This window comes from Myotis daubentonii, chromosome 11 (assembly GCF_963259705.1).
Source record: "Myotis daubentonii chromosome 11, mMyoDau2.1, whole genome shotgun sequence".
NCBI classification, from domain to species: domain Eukaryota; kingdom Metazoa; phylum Chordata; class Mammalia; order Chiroptera; family Vespertilionidae; genus Myotis; species Myotis daubentonii.
In genome coordinates, this window is record NC_081850.1 from 53713546 (window position 1) to 53735540 (window position 21995).

General features: G+C 58.3%; 1 protein-coding gene across 2 annotated transcripts in view; it reads right to left on the reverse strand.

The window, feature by feature from the left end:
* Window positions 1-418: 418 nt before the first annotated feature.
* The window catches only part of PAX5 (paired box 5), a 164488-nt gene continuing 142911 nt past the window's right edge, over window positions 419-21995 (reverse strand). For both annotated transcript variants that reach the window (XM_059657352.1, XM_059657353.1), the window contains exons 9-10: window positions 4277-4363; window positions 419-1006 (exon numbers count right to left, since the gene is read on the reverse strand). In XM_059657352.1, the coding sequence (XP_059513335.1) occupies window positions 930-1006; window positions 4277-4363 (164 nt within the window). In that variant the 3' untranslated portion in view covers window positions 419-929. The remainder of the gene's footprint in view (window positions 1007-4276; window positions 4364-21995) is intronic.

Genomic DNA, 21995 nt, shown 5'->3' on the forward strand with positions numbered 1-21995 from the left:
TCCAGGGGCTGGCGGGTCAGGAGGACGTCAGGCCCCGCCTTGGACCATGACCTTCTGGGTCCCATCCAGCCGTAATGTTCCAAGTCCACAATGCAATCAGCACCTGGGACATCTTACTTTAGAACAGTGGTTGGCGGTTCTTTGAGTCATTTGATATATGGAAAAGAGCTGTTTGCACTGCATTGGGCCCAGGGAAATGGAGGCAGGAAGCCAGGGTATCTCCCCAAAGTGTTTCTCTTGGGGAAAAGTCTCAGCGGGGTGGGGGTGGGGGGGTGGGCTTGGAGCATAACCAGGTTAGTGAGACACCTAGTCAAGACGCTAAAGAAGTAGCAACGAGCAGGAGGCCGGGGCCCGAGTTGGGCATCCTCAGTCCCATGGACAGCACCCCACTGCGGGGGGTGGAGGGGTGGGGGGGGGCACCGGGGCAGAGGGGATGCTCTGCCCTCAGGTCTGTGATGCGCTGGGAGTGCTGAATGCATAAAGGCTGGCAGTCTGCTCCGTTGGACCTTTAGGCCCACGAGAGAAGCAAGAAGGTATTTACACAGGTGCTGTTGAAATGACCAAAGCAAGCTCTTCTTCCCAGGCCTGGGCCTGAAGACGGGCAGATGGTCAGACAGCCGGGGGACTGGCAGGCGGGGCTGGGGCTGCAGTGACCGGCGGCACAGTCTGTTGGTTTGTGGAGACCCCGTCACCGCTGGGAGAAGCTCATCGATTGACTCTTAGAAATGGACAGGTGTCCAGAAGTCCAGCGGCCGTACCATAGAACCCCAGAGTCCCTGACAGGAAAAGGGGGGCCAGAGTTCCAAGTGAGGGGGGAGGGTGCTGGGGGACGCTCTCGTCGGCCCCTCCGGCTGTCTTGGAAGGGGCTGGGAGGCTCTCGCCCTCAGTGATATGTGTCATAAGTGCTGGCGTCGGCCTGGCTCCGAGGGTCAGTGACGGTCGTAGGCAGTGGCGGCGGCAGGTGGGGCAGCTCCTCGGGCAGCGGCGCTGTAATAGTAGGGGGAGCCTGGAAGAGAGAGAAGACGGCATGGGGGTTGGAGGGCGACGTTGTGCCTGCAGCCCCATACCTAAGGCAAATGCTCCCAGGAAGGAAGGGGCTCGGAGCTCTGAGCAAAGAACTCTGGGGAACGCATGGTTATTCTGGCAGGGCCAGGCTTCCTGGGGGAAGCGGGTCAGGCTGGGCTTGGGGGACGGGATGAGAAGACTTGGATGTGGGGAGACTGGGTGTGTGAGTACGTGGAGCAGAGCGGGTAGCAGCCTGCCTCCTGGGACCCACAGACAGGGCTCCTCCCACCTCTCTGGGCAGCTTTATTTGACTACATGCTTTGGTTGCGGCCTCCAGGAGCCCGTTTTGTGTTCAAACTCCTTCCCAGGGATGAAAGAGCACCAGGGGTTCTGGGAGACCAGCAGAGTCTTAGGACCACTGAGGTTAGAGATGCTAGGCCATTCTCCTTCTACAGGTAGGGAAACTGAGGCTCAACAAACCAAATTCATGTGCCCAAAGCCACAGAGCCTCTCAGTGCCAGAGCCCGGCCTGGAACGCAGGTGTCTGCCCCTGGCTCGGGACTGCTGCCCCACCACGCAGCTCACGGCCTGCTCCCCCTGCGCTGGAGGATGTGTTTGTCCAGGGGACGGCAGCGGGGGCCCTGTGAGCCGCCCTGGACCACGTGTCTGGTGGGGTGGGAACGGTAAGCTTCTTCATTCCCCAGGGGAGGTGACAGGTATGGATTCTGAAATCTCACCCAAACCCAAACCAATCCTGGCAATTCTCCCCGACAGCATGACGGCACCAATGCCTGGGGATTGCCAGCCAGGCTCCGCCACTCTTGGCTGAGTGACCTTGAACAAGTGGCTTCACTCCTCTGAGCCTCAGTTGCCTCGTCTGTAAAACCGGTTCATGATAGTGCTGCCTGAGGGCACCCTGACATAAGGATATAAAAGTGCTCTTCTAAGCCCTTTATATGCATGAACTCTTTACTTTCCACAACAAGTCTATCAGGTAGGAACTGGTAGTGTCCCAGGCAGCAGAGGAGGAAACTGAGGGGCAGAGAGAGTAAGCAGCTTGCCCAAGGCCACACAGCTCGTGGCACTTTAGCACGTGCCACCGCACCTCCAAGCCCAGCCCGGATGAGCAGATACCCCACCCGCTCACTGGGCCCCAGGAAGGCAGCAGTGACAGGGGCGCCTTGCTGAGCTGTTCCCCACGAAGGCAAGGCCGCCAACCCTGTGCCCGCGTATTCCCGGAGATGGAGAATGCTGCTTCCTCCGTCACCTCCCTGGTCAGAGCCCTCGCTCAGAGACAGCTGTCAGCCTCCCCTGCTCTCTCATCTTCTCTCCTCTGTGGGCGGGGGGCTGTTAGGACATGCGTGCTGTCCCTGCAGGCCTGGGCACGGCCCAGGAGCAGGAAAACCGCAGGGGCTGCCCCCACCAACGGACCTCGGGGGACAAGAAATGGAAGTAAGCCTGCGCAGAGGACCCTGGCTCAGCCCTCTGAGCCCCCCACCCACCTGCCACCTCTCGCCCTCGGCTCTGACTCACTCCCCTCTCAAAGCCTAACCTCTTGGCTGCGCTGTCCAGTGGCCGCAGCTTGAGGGTGCCACGGCAAGATCAAAATCGCTTGCCTTTACCGTGAGAGATGAAAACATCACCTCACAAAGCACTCTTGTCTTCCTGGTGCCCATTAGACCGTCATCTAAAATAAACTTGTCCTTCCTCTTGTCATTTTTCCTCTCTAATTCACATCATCATCAATTTACTTCGTGACACAGTCATTCCCGGCTCCCACGCACGCTCTAATCCCTTTAAAGCGGCCACAGGCACTCCCATTCTAATCCTAATCGACCACTGCTGCCTTGCTTCCCACCTCCTGCCCCATCTGCCCCCCGCCACCCCCTTCGCCTCCCCCCACCCCCGACTAGACCTAGTCCGCTCGCTCGGGGCCCCATGATGCTGGGCGGGCAGCTCCTGGGGAGGAGGCCCAGCGGGAGGGGAGTTCTCCTGAGAAGTGCAGCTTCATTGGGTGGCACTGCTCATCCTCACTCTGCGGGTGTTTCTATGGAGGAGGCTTCAACCCGGCCAGCCGAGGGTGGGAGGTGCGTGAGGGCGTGAGCACCAGGAGTGTGTACGTGGAGGGTCTCACCTGTTTCCACCGCTTCTACCGATCTAGCCGGAGCCTCAGAGCAGGGTCCCACACCCTGCACCCTCCCCAGACTGCAGACATCGGGCTACTTCCCCTGCTCCGTGGGACTCTTCCAGATGAGCCTGGAGACACCGTGGGAAAGCCAGGCTGGCGGGTGTGACGGGCCTGGGACTTCTGTGCCAGACTACGGTAGAGTGAGCCTGGCAGCCCGCTCATCTTCAAGATAGTGAGCCCCCAGAAAGCAGGGTTTTTAGCTCATTTTTGAATAAAGCTGCTGGTGTGACTATCCTCATTTCACACCGAGGCCCCGATGGCTTGGTGACCTGGCCATGATGCCCCAGGTTATAGACTTGGGCAGCACAGGGACCATTTCTCATGTTTCTAACTGCCCAGCACGGTTTAAACTGTTTCTGTTTTGCCCGTAGCATGAGGCCCGCCTCTTTGGGTTGGAAGTCAGAACTCACCCTCCCAGCCTCCCTTGCTGCTAGCACACAGGTGTGTCACCTGTCAGACAGGCTCTCTCGCCTGTGACCTGGATTGGGCAGGAGCAACTGGAGGAAACGGGCTGAGAGACTCTAAGCTGGGAGTGGGTGGCAGAGGCTCCGGGCTCCGGGCTCCCGGCAGTTGGCAGGACAGAGCTCTCAGGCACCCTGGCTGAGCAGCAGCGCAGAGCGGGCAGCTTGGGGTGCCAACTGGCAGCAGCAGGAGTGCGGACGCTAGAGCAGCCCTGGTGGTGTGGGTAGGTGTTTTCCCTGGCTGTGCGTCCCACGCCTGTGTCATGGGTCCTCCCCAGGGTTCCGGGAGCCCCCCAAATCCCTTAGCAGATTTGTTTTTTGCTTAAACCAGCCAAAGTGGCTTCTGTTGTTTGCAACCGAAAGCCTGACGGGTAAATACAATAAGCTGGTTTTCAAAAAATAGGCCAGAGCTGTTCTCATCACAGTCAGGGTCTGAGTGTTTAGGATTCTCAAGGCTCCTCCGTGTGGAGCGATGAGGCCTCTCGCCCTGGCTGTGGTCCTGTTTAGACTGAACGGGTCAGGGAGAGGACCACGTCACACACGGGGTATGAATGAGTCAGGGTGACTGAGCTTGGGTCCGCATCCTGCCATCTGCTTGCTGTGTGACCTCCGCCGTACTCACCGAGCAGCCCCGGGTTGGGGAACCTCCAGGAGTCGTTGTAGGAGGGGTACTGAGGGTGGCTGTAGGGGCTCCCGGAAAACTCACTCCCTGCATGAGATGGGTGGGAGAGAAACAGGAAGCAAACGTCAAAGCAAGCTCGGAAAATGCCAACGGCATCTGCCTCTGACGTAAGTTGCAGGTACTTTCATAACCAACCAAGTCCAGTGCAGTGCACACCCTTTTTAAGTGGACAGTGGTCATTGGCATCATCTAGATTCCCCCTTTTCTATTAGTGGAAGGGAATACCAGCTCTCACATGTGTGCCGTGAAACTGCCCGTGCCAGGGGGTCCCTGAGGGGACTGGCCCACTTTGCAGGGGAGGAGGCTGATGCCGAGGTTCTCTCACAAAACGGCCTCAGCACACCCGCCACGTCCTAAGCCTGGTCCTCAGCCGCTCCGGGACCCCCGTGTGGGTTTAGTTCCACTTCCCACGTGTTTCCCGCGTGGCTCTGCACTGCGAAGGCAAAGGTAACCTCCAGTCTCGTCTGGCCTTGCGAGCTGAGAATCCAGAGGGCTGCACCCGGCCTCAGCCATCGGGGAAGACGAGGCGTGACGTCAAGCCGCCCGCCGGGAGGAGGCCGAGGGCACTTTGCTGAGACGGAGAGACAAGCCGGAGTCTAGGGGAGCGCAGAAGAGGCAGTGGGTGGCCTCTGGGCACGGGGTCGGGGCAGCTGTTTGCTGCTCTGGGCACGCTCCGGCAGGTGGACACCATGGGCAGTGTGAGGAGGCAGGTGGGCCTTGAGGGTGTTCCTCTCGCCCAGCTGCCCACGGGGCAGTGACCTTGTGTCTGCAGCCCCAGGAGAGCCTCCTTACCGCCAGGCGTCACGAGGAGGGGAGTGCGAAACTCCTTCCCTTACAACCTTGCTCCCGGGGAGGGGGGGGCGGGGGGGGGAGGGGAGGTGGGTTTGAGCCTTACTCATTGCAGAGTCCCCCAGTGCCTGGCCCACGTAGTGTCGGAAGCTGGCTGCTGAGTGGCCTTTTATGCCACTGGTTACAGAGCACGTGGGCCCTTCCCTGGCAGTGGTGACAGGAGTTACACTGCCCACGGGACCACCCTCAGCCCAAACAAGCTCCCACGGATTCTTCTTAAGGGTGCCAACGAGCCAAAGGGCAGGAGCCCTCAGCAGGGACCAGCCAGATGTCAGAGCGGGAGCACTGCTCTGCCCCTGGCAGCCGAGGCCCAAATGCAGGGCCCGCGGGACCTGGTCAGGTGCGGCCAGAACAATAAAGCAGGCCTGGGGGGCCCGCTGCTCCCACCCGAGCCCAGCCGGCTTCCTCTCCACCTCCCCGCTTCCACAGGCAACCACAGGCATGCGCGCACACAGACACACACACACACACACACACACACACACACGCACGCACACACCACGTGCACGCCTCCCCAGACCTCTCTGGGGGCCACTCCCAGCCTGACAGGCTGAGCCTTCCAATTCTCTGTTTTTTATGCCTCAGTGGTCAGGGTGTCAGGTTCCGGCGTACTGAGGGAGAGCATGGTGACAGTGCCGGGCCGCAGCCGCCCAGCCTCGGCATATCCATCAGCGCCACAGCGCCTCCCCCTCCTCCTCCTCGGGGGCCTGGAGGGGGAGCAGAGAGACCGAGCAGCCTGGAGAAGGGGGACCACTGCCCTCTCCTCCAGGCTCCGGGCGCCCCTGAAGCTGCCCCATCAGAGGCACTTCCTGACAGCGCCGCACCTGGGCCCAGGGCACCGACCACACGGCACAGGCCAGCCCTCCATCTTCATCGGGCAGCATCGCGCCCGTCTGCCAGGCCCACCGACCCACCACCCCTTTACCCTCGAGGAGCTGGAGACAGGGGCCCCTAGAGGTGCAGCTGACCCAAGACAACGATCACACCATAAACACCTTCTCTGATGACTGCCCCGCTCAGAGAACACCCTGGGCCCTTCACCTCTTCCCACCGAGTCACCTGCGCTGCGGACTAAACCCTCCTCCTCCCGCCCTGACATCCAGTAAAACCTGCTGTCCACCGCGCGCCTTGCACAGCCGGGTTGGCGTTTTCCGCACATGAAAGTCGAGGGGAGAGGCCAAGCGCCACGTTGGGTGGTCAGTGGGGCTGAGATGAAAGAATGTCCAAGAGCAGCACAGGCCAGAGCCCAGGGATTCCGTGGCGTCAGGCACCATGAGGCAGAGGCGAGCAGCCAGTGAGCCAGTTCCCCTGGAAGCGTCCCAGAAACCCTGGCGGGACATGGGACTCGCCCCCGAGGCCCGAGTGAGGGTTTGAGTCAAGCACATCTTGTTGTCCAGGTGCCAGGAGAGCCAGCCCACGTTGTTGGTACCTTTGCCCTGAGTAAAGGGGGGTGGGTCGGAGGGGCACGGAGTGAGGGTAAGGGGGGGGGTCGGAGGGGCACGGAGTGAGGGTAAGGGGGGTGGGTCGGAGGGGCACGGAGTGAGGGTAAGGGGGGTGGGTCGGAAGGGCACGGAGTGAGGGTAAGGGGGGGTGGGTCGGAGGGGAACAGAGTGAGGGTAAGGGGGGGTGGGTCGGAGGGGCACGGAGTGAGGGTAAGGGGGGGTGGGTCTGGGGGAGGCACGGAGTGAGGGTAAGGGGGGTGGGTCGGAGGGGCACGGAGTGAGGGTAAGGGGGGGTGGGTCTGGGGGAGGCACGGAGTGAGGGTAAGGGGGGGTGGGTCGGAGGGGAACAGAGTGAGGGTAAGGGGGGGGTCGGAGGGGCACGGAGTGAGGGTAAGGGGGGGTGGGTCTGGGGGAGGCACGGAGTGAGGGTAAGGGGGGTGGGTCGGAGGGGCACGGAGTGAGGGTAAGGGGGGGTGGGTCGGAGGGGAACAGAGTGAGGGTAAGGGGGGTGGGTCGGAGGGGAACAGAGTGAGGGTAAGGGGGGTGGGTCGGAGGGGAACAGAGTGAGGGTAAGGGGGGTGGGTCGGAGGGGAACAGAGTGAGGGTAAGGGGGGTGGGTCGGAGGGGAACAGAGTGAGGGTAAGGGGGGTGGGTCGGAGGGGAACAGAGTGAGGGTAAGGGGGGTGGGTCGGAGGGGCACTGCATGAGTAAAAGCAGGAGGTGGGACTAGGCAGATGGTACCGGATGGAACCCCAGGCCACTTGGGACTTACTCCCCGTCTTCAGCTGCCTCCATAGGGCCCAGAACAGAGGGTTGGTCCCCTCTCAGGCTCATGGCCAGGATCACACCCACAGGTGTGCTCTAGCCCCCACTCCTGCCCACAGCTGCCTACCCTGCAGGAGACGACAGAAAATGGCTCCAAACAGAGACGAGCTGGTTGTAAAAGCCACGCCCCGGCCGGTGTGGCTCAGTTGTTTGAGCATCGACCCTGCACCAAAAGGTCACTGTTTCAATTCCCAGTCCAGGCACATGCCCAGGTTTCGGGGGTGGGAGGGTGGGGGGAAAGGGAGGTGGGGGGGAGACGGATGCAATGATCTCTCTCTCCCTTCCTCTTTCTCAAAAATCAATAAAAACACATAAAAAACTCGACGAGGTAACTAGAAAGGACTGATTACAATGAAAGCTGATAGGGGCCACGAAGGAGGCACTTGAGGTAGCTGTCCTGGAGGACACGGGGCAGGAAAGTCATCAGAGTCAGAGATGTTCCCGGTTTCCCCTTCACTAAGGACTCAGAGATGGCAAGAAAGCCGAAGATTCCTAAAACCCTCCGAAGCGACAGGTAAACCGGCACAGTGTAGCTCTTAATTAACCCAAAACGACACCTGCCAGATGATGGGGATTTGCAGAGCACGCCGGGGGCCGACCCCACCTGCAGATGGTGGGCGCCCACCTCTGCTCGAGACCTTGCCCGGCTGTAATTAACATACAGAAAGTCTTTCAAAGTGACTTCACAGCCAAGTCCTCTTTCTGAAGGGTGGAAACTGGGCTTTGAGAGAAACTGTTTGCAAAGAAGGAGGAGGAAAAGATTTGAAAAGGACCATGAGATCTCTCCAGCTCCTCCCGTGGCTTTGTAGAACTGCGTGATGTGCCGTGGCTCGGGGTCCGTGGGTATCCAGTGCGCTGCCATCTATGGCTGCAGGGACCATCGTGCCCACGCCGGCAGAGCCAGCCTTTCAAATATGAATGTTGTATACATATTATGTATAATAGTGTATATATGCTACTACATTATGTGTATATATAATAATTTGTATCACACATGCATATACTTGCATACCCTTGTATACAGGGCGGGGCAAAAGTAGGTTTACAGTTGTTCAGATGGAGAATAACACCAGAATTAATAAATAATGATACAAGAATCAACTGTTTCACATACAACTGTAAACCTACTTTTGCCCCGCCCTGTATATGGATATGCGTACACCACACACACACACACACACACACACACCCTGGACTCTGGGGGTCTGTGAAAGCTCTCTGAGTGACCTTGATCAAGTCCCTTCTCACCGAGCCTCAGTTTCCCCATCTGTAAAAGCGGTGTATATGGGAGAGATTTAAATAATTGACCTCAAAGTGCTTTCAGCGCTAAGATTCTCCCCTGTTCTGTCTGCACTGCACCCAGCCCGTGCCCAGCCCCTTGGAGGCCAAGGCTCCCCAACCTCCCTGTCTCCACGGCGAGGCCTTCCAGGCTCCCCGCAGGGAACGTAGAACCAGAGCGAGCCCAGGAAAGGTCAGGCCTGTCAGCGCGGCTGCCCGCACACAGCATCGATCCGTTCCTGGGAAAAACCTCTTCTCCCACCAGCTCGGGCCAGCCTCGAAGGCCTTCAGAAAAACACAGGGAAGAGAAAAACCGCGAGAGAGGGCGAGAGTGAGGGGAGAATGCGGAGTGTCTCGTGCCTGTCTCTCTGGGAGAGCCGCGGACTTTGCAGTTGGACGGGGGTGCTGGGCGGCCACAGCGAGACGCGGCTGGAGACCAGGCTGAGCCCAGCTCTGCTCTGACCAGCCATGGGGCGGCGGGGGTGACGGTTCTGGGCCTCAATGTGGTCCTCTGGCGAGCGGAGGCTGTTGTGCCTTCAGCCCACTTCCTGCTGCCTGCACTACAAAGACCTGAACGCAAGGACCCGTCAGGGAACTCAGGGAAACCACCTCACTGTCATCGTACGGCACCCTGCCACACATCCGGCTTGAGGACCAAGCCTGTGAGTACTGCCTGAAGCCCCGTGGTGGCATTCAAGGCCTTGCAGGGCCTGGTTCCCAAGGAGCTTCCCAGCCATGCTGCCCAGGGCCCCTCATCACCCTGCCTGAAAGCCCTGCTCCAGGCGTTCCTCTCATGTTCCACAGGCCCATCTCCACCCGCGCGCGCGCGCTGCTTCCTTCATCTGAAATGCCGCCTTCCTCCCCTGCCTCATGTCTGATTCCCTGGCTTGTCAGGACCCAGCTCCGATACCGCCTCCTCCAGGAAGCCTTTCTGGATTGATTTTTCCAGCTGAGAAAGAGCATTCTCTCACTCCCCCGAGCCCAAGCCCTCGTCCACCCCTGCCCAGACTCAGGTGGTTGTGACTCCCCTCCTTCCCCTTTTGGTGAGTCTGTGGGAGGAACCAGGACTGATCACGTGTGCCTGACAGGTGCCAGCAGCCCCTGGGCTCCCAGCACAGGGCCCTGCCACAGCACAAGTGCCGGCTGAGTGAGCGCTGCCTGTGCCGACAGGTGCTCCTTGAGCCGGCCCCGCTCATTGTCAGACGGAGACAGGTGCGAGAAAGTAGTCGTGGAACCCTGGTCCTGGATCTTTGAAAGATGCGTGAGACAGTGAGAAGAGAAAGGCAGCAAAACACGCAGGAAAGAGAAGTGGGCTGTGTTCCCTGCAGAGCCCCGGGCGCTGGCCCCACAGCTGGAAAGGGACCCTGAATGGTGCTCAGCTCAGGGGCTAGGGCCTCCTGTAACATAACAGCAGCAGCAAGGTCCGCTCACTCCGAAAGAGCAAAGAGGCTATTTTGTTTTGTGCTGTTTTGTTTTTTAAAGCAAACACCACTGATAATTGGAGCTCAAAGGGAGTAGGTCCAGACTGCATTTAATGGGGCTGCCGCTGGGCTGAAACCCTGGGAAGGCTTCTCCTAGGACTCACTTGGCCACGGGAAGACGCTCAGTCCAGAAACCTGAAGACTTTCTCCGAGTGGCCAGAGTGTGGCCAGAGTCCGCCAGCCTGCAGTCTCAGCTGCCAGGCGGCAGGTCCCAAGACTTCCATTGGGGTAGCACTGAACTGTATTCCCAAGAACATTCAACTCCCACATCTGTGATGGGTGTCTAATCAACTCACCTACTCCATGCAGAGCTCGGTGCTAGCCCCTCCCCTTCCCCCGCCCAGGCCTCAGGAAACTCCCTGCATCTACGGGGATTTTTAGAGCCAGAGCTAGACATTCGGTAGCAGCAAAGGGCAAGGCAGATGTATGAACAGGGCCAAAGTTACAACTTGTCCTGGCTGGGGTATCCAGGAAGGCTTCTTGTAGGAAGTGGCTGTGATCTGGGCCTTGAAGGACATTGAAGCTGTATCCTTTAGCGGGTTACCGCACTCCGTCCCTATGCACCTTTCACCGGTCTCAGCCGCATTCTGAGAAGCCAAAGTGCACTGTCCCTGTCCCCATGGAAAGGGGCCCGGGGGCGAGGCCAGTCTCCGGCTCCTCAAGAACAGGAGGCAGTTCAGCAGGACACAATGTGCCCTAGAATAGAACAAGCCACTGAGGCCTGACTCTCCTCTCTTCCAACTCCCCGGCATGGCAACTGCTAATGTAGGACACTGGCTGATAACGCCCCACAGCTCTGAGCCACATCATGATTTTATAAGTAATTGTGAAAAGGTTGACAGTCCACACAGGTACCGAGAGCGGCAGTGGCTGCCACTCTGTGCTGATCACGGAGGTGATAGAAGACTGTAGGCCAGTCCTCGTCACAGCCCCTCCGCCATTTAGCTGAGTGACCTTGAGACTTCACTTTACCTCTCTGAACCTGAGTTGCTGTTTGCAGTGTGGCAGGTCAGCACTCACAGGACTAGGTAATATCAACGATATTCCAAAGTCTTGTGTGAATCAAAACGTGTGAGGGACTGACTGATGCTTAACTCAGTCCTTGGCACACAGCACCTGCTCTGTGTGACTGTTGGAAAAAGCAGATGCACTGGGCTTGTTGCTTCTTTTTTTAAATCCTCACCTGAGGACATGCTTATTGATTTTAGAGAGAAGGGAAGGGGGAGGGGGGGAGAGAGAAACATCAATCAGTTGCCTCCCACACACACCCCAACGGGGGATCGAACCTGCAGCCTTCCAGTGCATGGATTGAGACCCCAACCAACCGAGCCACACCAGACAGGGCTGGGGTGTTTGTTAATGAAAATGATTTCCTTTTCCCCCCACATTTCAACAAGTGCTCCAAATTCTTGATTGTAGGGAAAGTCTTGAACTATCTGTCTCTGCAACTGTGATCGCGAGCGTGTCCCGTTCGGGTTCACTTAGCCGGGACCCTGGCGGGGTGGGAAGCAGACAAGATGGGTTTCCAATCTTTTTGCCACTAGGAATACTTTTTCTCCCTCACTCCTGCCCAAGCGACCCTTTGCTCGCTTAAATGAGACCAACCCGCTGCCCCTGTAGAGTGTTCTATGAGGCCTTTTGTGGGCAAATGGACAATTCCCACCTGGCTGCCTAGAAAGCTGAAACAAGCCCCCAGCTCCCATTACCAGCTCCCGCTTAAAACACGGCCCCAGCCCCCGCCAGCTCTGAGGCCCTCCAACCTCCCGCACGCTCCCAGAGCCTCAGGGCCTCCTCCCAGCCCCATGTCAGCTCAAAGCTGAGTTACTTTTCTGTGGCCTAGACCTTGGCCTGTCCCTCAGAGCAGCCAGGGGTCCTCCTCTGAAGAAATCGCCTCCCCCTGGCTGGGCCCGGCTCGGCAAGGAGTCCGGAGCGTCCCCGCCGCTGACTAATGAAAGGAAGGTGATGGTGTCATACCTTGCTGGGAAGTCACGGTGCTAGTCCCGACCTGTGCCGCCTGCCATCAAATTTTAATGCTGCTGCTGACATGTTTATGGAATGCCTCACCCAGTGTTTGTGAGGAGACCAGACAAGATTTACCTCCACAATTACCACCTCGAAGCGCGGGCTTTGCTGTGCACTGGGAGCTCAGCAGCACAGAGGCCCTGAGCCCCAGTGCGCCCCCAGGAACACACTCCATCCCACACACCTCCAGCCCCGACGCACAGGGCTTGGGGGAGGCGGAGATGAATCAGACACGGTCCCTGCCCACCAAGAGCCCGCAGTCTGCGGGAGGGGACAACACACACATAAATTACTCAGATCCCCGGCGGCTGGGGGCCAGACCGAGGATACAGGTAGGAGAGGCAGCCTGGGCAGAGGAGGGTTGGGAAGTTATTTCTCTATCAACGTCAGGGTCCAGAACGAGGCCAAAGAGGTTGCTCTGCTGGGCCATCTGGCAGCTCCTGCTCTGCTGCCCGCTCCAAGGGCTCCCCCCTCCCTGCTGCTGGCCTCAGGGTCTCAGCAGCCCCCTCTCCTTCAGGACCTGCACCCCCTTTAGTCCTTGGGGTGCCCTCTCCTGAGGCTGCCTTGGAGGAGATGCAGCCTCCCAGCTCCTCACCTTTCCTCACCAGGTCAACAGCCCCTTTCTCTTTAGGTTGTGCTGTTCTCCCACAGCGGAGCGGCCCAGAGGGTGCGAGTCACATGCCGTGACCCAGGCCGGCGGTTCTCAAACCTTGCTGCCCATTAGGATCATCTGAGGAGCTTAAGAAACCCAGGAGACCAGGCCACCCCTCTGTGAACCAAAAAGTGTGGGGACTATTCGATGCTCAACTCAGTCCTTGGCACACGGCACAAGGTCTGTGTGACGGCTGAAAATGCACTGGGGCTCACTGCTTTTTAAATCCTCACCTGAGGACATGCTTATGGATTTTAGAGGAAGGGGAAGGGAGACACACAGAGAGAAACATTGATCAGTTGCCTCCCACACACACCCGGACGAGGGATGGAAACTGCAACCTTTCGGTGCACGGATTGACGCCCAACGAACTGAGCCACACCAGGCAGGGCTGGGGCTTGTTTTTTCATTAAAAAACGAGTAAAATCAGCATCTCTGGCTGGGGTCAGGGATGAGTATCTGTCCAAACTTCTGAGCTGCCCATTGCTCAGCAAGCTCGAAAAGGCACATGTTCTGTGGAGGGAGCCGAGTCAGGCCACCCCTCAGGCCAGTTCTCACAACTGCCAAGGCTGAACCCAGAGGCAGGGGCCCCGGTGAAGTCCCACCTGCACCACAAAGCGATGGGAACAAGGCCCTTCCCCAGTCCAGGCCTCAGTTTCCCCATGAGAGCAGTGAGTAGGTCAGCCCTGACGTTGGCTATGTTGATGGAGATCTCTCCTTCCCTAAAGCGAACTTCCATCTGTGTTCTCTGGGACCGGCCCACAGATCTGGCTGAGAGGTGGCTTTGTGGGGAGGGACCTGGGAGGAGAGGGGGTGTGATATTGGGGGGCCAAGGAGGGAAGAGTGGAGAAGCCTCCTAGAGGAGCAAAAGCAGGGCGAGGTGGGAGAGCCCACAGGAGTGCTGGGGAGACCCGGTGTGTGTCTATCCCCATGCAAGGCACACGGCCGTCAGTACTTCATCCACCTACTCATTTCCCAAGATATTCACTGAGTACCAGGCATTGTTGCAGACACTGAGGATACAGCTGTGCACAAACCAGATAAGGTTCCTGCCCTCAGAGAGCTTATATTTTAATGGTATAGACAACAAACAAGACAAATAAATAAAAATAAAGCATACAGTGTGTGGTAAGGAGAAAACATAAAGCAGTAACATTTCAGGTAGAGTGACTAGGGATGGCTTCACTGAAAAGGTGAATTTTGAATACAGCGATGAAGGGAGTGAGAGGTAGTATGTGAGTATCTTTAAGAAGAGCACTCTAAACAGAGGGAACAGCATGTGCAAAGGCCCTGAGGCAGGAGTGTGGGTGGTGTGTTGGAGGAGCGAGGAGGTGAATGAGGCGGTCTATTGGCTGGAGAGAGTGAGGGGTGAAGAGGTAGAAGATTAGGTCGAGGAGAGGAGTATAAAGGCAGAGATCATGTAAGGACTTTGGCCTCTACTCTGAATGAGCAAAGAGGGACATGACCTGACTCAGATTTTAACAGGCTCACTCTGGCTGCTATGCTGAGAATGTACTAAAAGGGACAAGCGTGGTAGTCGGGAGACCAGTAAGGAAGCTGCTGCAAATATTTATTGAAAGACTGACCCACACACAGAGTGAGCACCTCTGGCCATTGGAGCCTAATGCCTGGAGGCTGGGAAGGGCCAGCTGTGTGGTCTTGCAGCAGATGGTCTGCCGGCCAAAGCCAAGGACGCTCACGGAGTGAGGCCAGATGGGGGCTGTTGGGTGGAGGGGAAAGTACCTTGGGTTCTAGTCCTGGCTCTGCATGGCCTTGGGACATGCACTTCTTCTCCCTGAGCCTGTAACAGAAGTGAACACCAAGGTGCCTACTAGGTTGTGGTGAGGATTCCATGACAGCATGGCTGTACCAACTGTGTGTAAACTGAGAAGGGGTGTGGCAGCAGGAAGTGGTCCCGTCAGGTCCTGCCACACACCAGGATCGCCGGAGGGTGATGCATCCCATCTCTCCACTAGGGGGAGCCAGGGCGATTCTTCCTGGAGGAGAAATGCAGTTTGCAGGCCCCAGTCGGGCCTCATCCAGGGAATGTCAGAGTCCCCTGCACGGCCCTCTGGGGTGGGAATGGATGTGTCCCTGAGCTGTCCTCCGAGTGTCTGCCTGGATCCTGTGTTGGCAGGACCTGCTCTCCGAGAGACGCTCTGACAGCAGCTGCTGAGAGGTTGGTACGTGGGGACCTGAAGTTCCACCAGGCTCATGCCAGGGTCCCAACAAGCAAACCGAAGGGCAGGTGAGAAGAAAAAGCACACGGAAATGAAGTTACCCCTGGCTCAAGGCCTTTGGTCTGAAGCAGGCAGGCTGGATGGCTTTTAGTTCATTCCTGCACGTGTGTGTGTCTCTGTGTGTGTGTGTGTGTCTGTCTATGTCTGTGTGTGAATGTGTGTGTGTGTGAATGTGTGTCTGTCTATGTCTGTGTGTGAATGTGTGTGTCTGTCTATGTCTGTGTGTGAATGTGTGTGTGTGTGAATGTGTGTCTGTCTATGTCTGTGTGTGAATGTGTGTGTGTGTGAATGTGTGTCTGTCTATGTCTGTGTGTGAATGTGTCTGTCTGTCTATGTCTGTGTATGTGTGTGTGTGTGTGTGTCTGTCTGTCTATGTCTGTGTGTGAATGTGTGTGTGTGTGTGAATGTGTATCTGTCTATGTCTGTGTGTGAATGTGTGTCTGTCTATGTTTGTGTATGTGTGTGTGTGTCTGTCTGTGTGTGTCTGTCTATGTCTGTGTGTGAATGTGTGTGTGTGTGAGTCTGTCTATGTCTGTGTGTGAATGTGTGTCTGTCTATGTCTGTGTATGTGTGTGTGTGTGTGTCTGTCTATGTCTGTGTGTGTCTGTCTATGTCTGTGTATGAATGTGTGTGTGTGTGAATGTGTGTCTGTCTATGTCTGTGTGTGAATGTGTGTCTGTCTATGTCTGTGTGTGAATGCGTGTCTGTCTATGTCTGTGTGTGTGTGTGTGTGTGTGTGTGGTGTTTACTTTCCCTCTTGATCCACACGTTATTCAGTGTGGCTTCTCCAGCCTTCAGGAGCATCTGCTCCGTGCCTGGCTCTGTGCTGGGGGCGGGGTGTGCTGTGGTGTAGTGGAGGCTCCGGCTCAGGGGCCCCCTCTGCTCCCCAGCCAGGAGCCAGCGGGTCTCTCTCATCTCCCCACGTATCTGAAAGCCAAAAAGACCCAGAAAGGTTCCCTTAAAACAGGCAAAGGAGGCAGGGCAGCCATGTAGGGGAGAGCAGGTTGCTCACCACAGAAGGACCACCCGCTGTGGGCGTGTGAGATCCAGCCTGCTCTCCACTCACCAGCCCGAGTCCTGGTGTGGGCTGCCTCCCCTCCTGGGGGGAAGGAGCAAGGCCCCGAGAAAGAGCCTGGGAAACCTTAGGCAAGCCCGGTGGCTTCCCCTCTTCCTCCCACAGTCGTTTCTTCACGTTGTGTCACACGTCAGGGGGGACGTAAGGATGGACACAGTGGATTCCCAAAGGCTGTCATAGCTGGGCCCACTGGGTTCCCATTTCTTCAGCCCTGAGGATGTGCTGGGCACGGGAAGGGGCACAGGCTGCCTGCAAGGGGGCATCGCCGGCCTGTCACGGTCAGGGAGGAAGCGTGACTGGCTCTCGGGGCCTGCATTTTCTTTTGTTGGGAGGGCTCTGGGGCGAGCAAGACTGGACTCCGTGACTTTGTGTGGGCTGAGGCCTCAGCCGCTTCCTCTGTGAAGCAGGTTCACACCCACACTGGCGTGGCAGGGTTACTGCGAGAGCGGGCAGCTTGGGAAACGAAAGGCAGTCGGCGCAGGGCCTGCCTGCCAGAAGTTCCCACTAGATGTCCGTTACTCAGGCCTCTTCCTCCCTCCTATTCCGGACGGCTCCGGAGGAAGACCATGAAGATGCCTCCACCATAACAATTCAGAGACTGAGGTCCGGGGGGAGGTGACGTCCCCAAAGGCTAGTAAACCTGGAGGAAGACTGAGACCCCAAGGTGCTGAGTCCTGGTCCCAGGCGCCTGCCTGCACCACGCACCTCAGCCTCCCCAGTTCTCCTTCCCAGCTGGAGGGGTCCTGGGCATAGACTCGGCGGCAATGTCCCCGGTGTGCGGGAAGGAGAGCAGGGATACGTTAAGGTCAACCCTGGAACACAAAGAAGGGGAGCCGGCAGGACTTGAACTTGCTCCTCGTGGATGTGCAGGTGGGAGAAGGCACCCCGGAGTTCCCGCGGGGACGCTCTCGGAACCCACCGGCCACAGGATCCCTGAGCCCCAGCCAGGCCCTGAGTTGGAGGCCGCCCCTCCACCCTCACCGCCCCATTGCCTCAGTCCAGCCAGGGCTGGTGGGCCTGAGCCCCGGCCAGCCTCCCCCGCCAGCCCACTCGCCCGCCTGCCTCCTCGGTCTGGCCAGCATGGTGGCAGGCCCTGCCTGCTCCCTGGGGAAGCTGCCGCCAGGCCTGATGGCGCTGACGGAGGGAGGGGGGCCGCCAAGCTGTCAGTCTGGAGGTGGCCCTCGGAGCCCCTCCTGGCTGGAGCGAGGAGGGTGGGCTGTCAGGGCCTTCACAGAGACAAGGCCAGAGAGGCGCTGCCTGACAGCTCGCCCACCGAATTAGGACCATTTGCATGCTAATTTCCAGCGCTCTAACGGGCTGGCATGCTGGCTGGGTGTGTAGCGTGTACAGAGAGAGGCGCAGTGGCCTCCCCACCCGCGATGGAACAATGCTTGACTGATCTAGCTGCGTTAACGAGCAAATTATGGTAATTTTGTTATTACAAATGCATAGAAATTTCCAAAGCAGGCAGCCATTCAGGGCAGCTCCCTGCTCCTCCCCGCTCCTAAGTACGGAGCCCCCTGTTTGTACACAGGGGCCTGGCACCCGTGCCAGGGATGGAGATTTGCAGGGACCAGGCTTCCCTGGAGCTTCCCGGGGAGACCCAGGGTGAGCTGGCCACAGGCCAGAGCCTCCCTTCCGGTCAGCAAGCGAACCCTTGGCTCCTGCACCCCACACACCTCACCCTCTGCTGTCCCCCGGGAGTCCTGGGCCTAGAAATCCCACAAGCCCCCACATTCAAGCTGGTTTCTTTCCATTCTGAGCAGGTAACATGGGCGATTCTCCTCAGAGATACTCCTGGGTCTTGCGAAATTCAATTATTTCTGCGCTCAGCACTCAGGAGGAGCTCAGGGACTGTCTGATGACTGGCTGGATGAATGAGTGAAGGAAGAAGAGAGGGAGGAAAGAGGGATGTGAATAAGGGAGGGAGGAGGAGACTACTAAAGAGGGAGAGTGGGGAGGAAGGAAGGAAGGAAGGAAGGGAGGGAGGGAGGAAGGAAGGGAGGGAGGGAGGGAGGAAGGGAGGAAGGGGGGGAGGCCAGAACTCATCCCACCAATGAGGACAATCAAGAGAGACACCACCCCGTCAGCTCACTGGTGGTGTAACTAATCCAAGACCTTACCAGAGGAGTTCACTTGGCCCCTGGCAACCCCCTTTGGAGTCTGTCATGGTCCACTGTCGAAATCACAATTTCTCCCAGCTTTTCTAGTGATCTTTTTGATTAAAAGTATGTTTTTGGAAGTGTGCTCTGGAAGATACCCAGGCAGAAACTATTTCCAAGAATAGGAGCTGCCAGCAGCGAAGCGCGGGTAGCTCCAGGCACAGGGCCCTCTCAAAGCCCAGCTCGGCGGTGGGAACCTGCTGGAAGCCAGTCCCCTTGCGGGTGGGGCCCGCAGCCCCCCGGGCCCCTCCGTGGGACCCATCGGCAGGCCTCCTGTGTGACGACGGGGATCTCAGGTTCGGGCTGGCGTTATTAAAAGGCCAGGAAGCTGCCGCAAATCATTTTGGAAGTCAGCAGAGAGCAAACCATCCATGACAGAGAAGCACAGCGCCAGGGAAGGTCTGCTCCAGGTGGCAGAAGAAGCCTGCGCCGGCCAGGCTCACAGACAGGAATGGGACTCAGAGACCGACTCGCCAGCCGAGACCTTATAACCTCAGCCGGGACACGGCCAGATTTTCCTATTTGTCTGATTTTCTAATTGGGTCACAACTTCCAGAGGGAACCTGAACCCAGGGAAAGGAAACACTCCCTCCTTCTTGTCTAGCTGCCTGACTCTGGGGAGAAGCAGAGCGCAGAGGACCTGGGCCTTAGCATGGCCTGTGGGTCCTGGCAGAACCTCTGGCAGGTGCTGGGTAGACCCGCCTGCATCCCAGGAGACGCTCTGCAGCTGGCCAGGTCCCAAGAAGCACACGAGAGAGCGGGCGGGGGGGTGGGGGGGAGACACGTTGATATTTCCCACTAGCCCAGAGGGGACAACAGGGCCGGCTGCTACCACAGCAAGAGCCTGGCTCTTCCTCTGACATGCCGTGTGACCTTGAACCAGTCCTTTCCTTGGCCTCATCCGTGCACTCCCAGGCTGAGTTCTAAACAGCGGTAGCGTCCAGCCCTGTCCACCCATGACGGAAGGAGGAGTGGAGTCCCCCAGGAGGTGCGAGTTAGAACAGACCCCTCCGCACACCACACAGAGGCACCCCAACCTAGGCCGTCAAGGCTTCTCCTTCAGGCAGACTCCCCGATTCCAAGGGCAAGGCCCTCAGCTGGTCCTCTGCCGAGTCACTGCCTTTGCTGCGGTCCCAGTCCCTGCTCTACGTTCCCCCCAAAACGTCCTGGTGCTGTGGGTGGCCCATGTCTGGTCTCCAGCTTCCAGTGTCCCTGCAGCCATTTTTATTTATTTATTTTTTTGTCTCTGGCTCCTTGTCGGGAGTTCTCTTTCCAGAAATTCCCCACCCAAAGTGTTCCCAGAAAGTCTGCATGTTCGCAAAGCCCCGATGGGAAGAGAGTTCCGGGAACCGTGCGGATTTGCTTCCATTTGAGACCCTCTGTACAGACCCGGCGCCTCCACAGCCTCCAAGCCGCCCGCTGCCGCTTCTCCTCCGTCACACAGAGAAAGCCACCTCTAATGCTACACGGTGCTTCTGAGAGTCAAGCTCCGACCTGGCAAAGCCCTCCCCTCGCCATCTGCATCCGACCACTCGCTCTGGCTGTGTGACCGTCACCACGTCACGCTTCCTACGCCTCGGTTTTCACCTCTGTGAAGTGGGACGAACGGCCGTGCCCTCCGACCACTGCAGGGGGCACCCTCCGAGCTCACACCGCAGAGGCCTGCACACAGCAGAGCTCTGTCCAGACGGGGGTCCCTACTCCTACTCTTCGCATCGTTGCGGACAAGCTCTCAGGATGGCCATGACTGTGGAGCACCCTGCCGGGCAGGACCGTGCCCAAGGCACCCGTGACCTGAGCCGGCTCTTTAGACAAAAGGACATGAGAGCACAGCTGTCCTTTTAAATTTCCCTTTCCTCCCTCTTTTATCCCTCTTGCTCCTTTCGACTCCACTCCTTCCCTCTTCCTTTCTCTCTTTTTTCCACCCTGGATCGACGTCTCCCCGATCCGGGTCCTTTATTTGCCGTTGCACATAGACTCCTTATAAAGAAAATTCATTTGTTCAGGGTCACCGCGTGGTTTTTCATTAAAAACAAATTACCCGCATTCAGGGAGGACATCTGGGCTTCGCGGGTCCCATTAATGACTATATTTCCAGCCTCCCGGCCCGGTTGGGCTCCCCTTGCCTGTCACCCTGCGTTCCCGGCCCCGGGAGGACAATGAGAATGACAGTCAAGTGAAAGGGAAAACATGAGGGATGAGGGCGAGAGGCGAGTCCCCCGAGAGGGGAAGGAGGGAAAAGTGAAAAAAATAAATAACTCAAACAGAGGGTAACAAGGGCCATTGTCTCGGCGTCTTCCAGAGGAGCCACAGCAAATATTGGAGGAGCGAGCGGGGGCGTGGAAGTCGGCTGAAGCCTGTTTATTACGCAGCTGGACTCGGGGCCTCGGCTCTGCACTGGACAGGGTGGGGAGGGGCAAGCTCACGTTCAAATAAACGGCACCTACATGCATTGAGCGCCTACTGTTGGCAGGACCTGGGCAGGTGGTCTGAGCCCTGGACCCTGCAGGGCGCTGTCTCCTCCCAGGGCCCTAACCAGGACTCGACCCCACAGCCAGGCAGAAAGGCCACCCAGCAGTCTTGGAAGACCCTCCGGCAAGAAGCGGTCCTCGGAAGCAATGCAGAAAGAGCCCCCAGGCCCCGGGGGCTCGGGGTCAGGCTGCTCTGCCACGTTCTGTGTGGTCGGTGCTGAGGCCAGCGCCCCTGCAGCTGCTCTGTGGAGCGGTGCGCACCTGGGCTGCAGCCCTTGGCCAGTCTGAGGGTTTAGCTCCTGGAAGCTGACTGGCTGTCAGGACTTAGGGCCCAGTGCCCAGCAAGGCCACCGGTTCTCCTCAGGACACCCACACTCCTCTCTGCCCCAGGCCAACCTGCCCCCACTTCGCTGCCCTCGTCACCGCCCAGACTCGAAGGGAACCCGAGACCATTTGCTGCCCACCTGGAACAGAGGTGTCAGGGAGCCCTCCAGTCCAGCCCGGAGGCGACACCAGCAGGCAGGGCAGTCAGAGCCTGAGAAGCCCTTGAGTGGCAGGGCCAGAAGGCCCCCTACAGAGCATCTAATCCCATCTCCCCGAGCTCCCGCCTCCTGTTTTAAGAGAGCGCAGGAGGTTCCAAGGCATGTCCCCCGGGAATGCTGGAATCAGAACCCAGGTCTCCTAAACTCCAGTGGAACCGTCATGCTTCCAGCATGCGTTCCATCTCGAAGTCGTTGCTTGGGCAACTGTTTTCTTCCCGATGCAGCAAACATCTCATCCGAGTCTCTCCAGTCCCAGAGTCACTTCAACGCAGGGTTCCCGGGGCCGGTCACAGAGACTGTCCAGATCAGACCGTTCCAGGCCCTTGTGCTCCATCCTGGGAGGCACAGCAGCCTCACCTCTGACCCCATCCAGGTCCGCAGGCAGAGCGTGCCACCTGTCCAGGCTGCCGTTTGTACCGCCTCAGGCCCCAGAGGTTTCCAGGGGTTGAGGCTTCGGGGCTGGAGGAGGCCCAGCCTGCCCTTCCTGCTCGTCCCTGTCACCTCCCCAAGGCTTTGGTCACACCCACCGAAGGTTGATTTTTATGTTTCCCCCAATTAGACTGTGAGCTCCCTGAGGGCAGGAGCTGTGTCTGTAACACCACTCCTAGCTCAGAACTAGC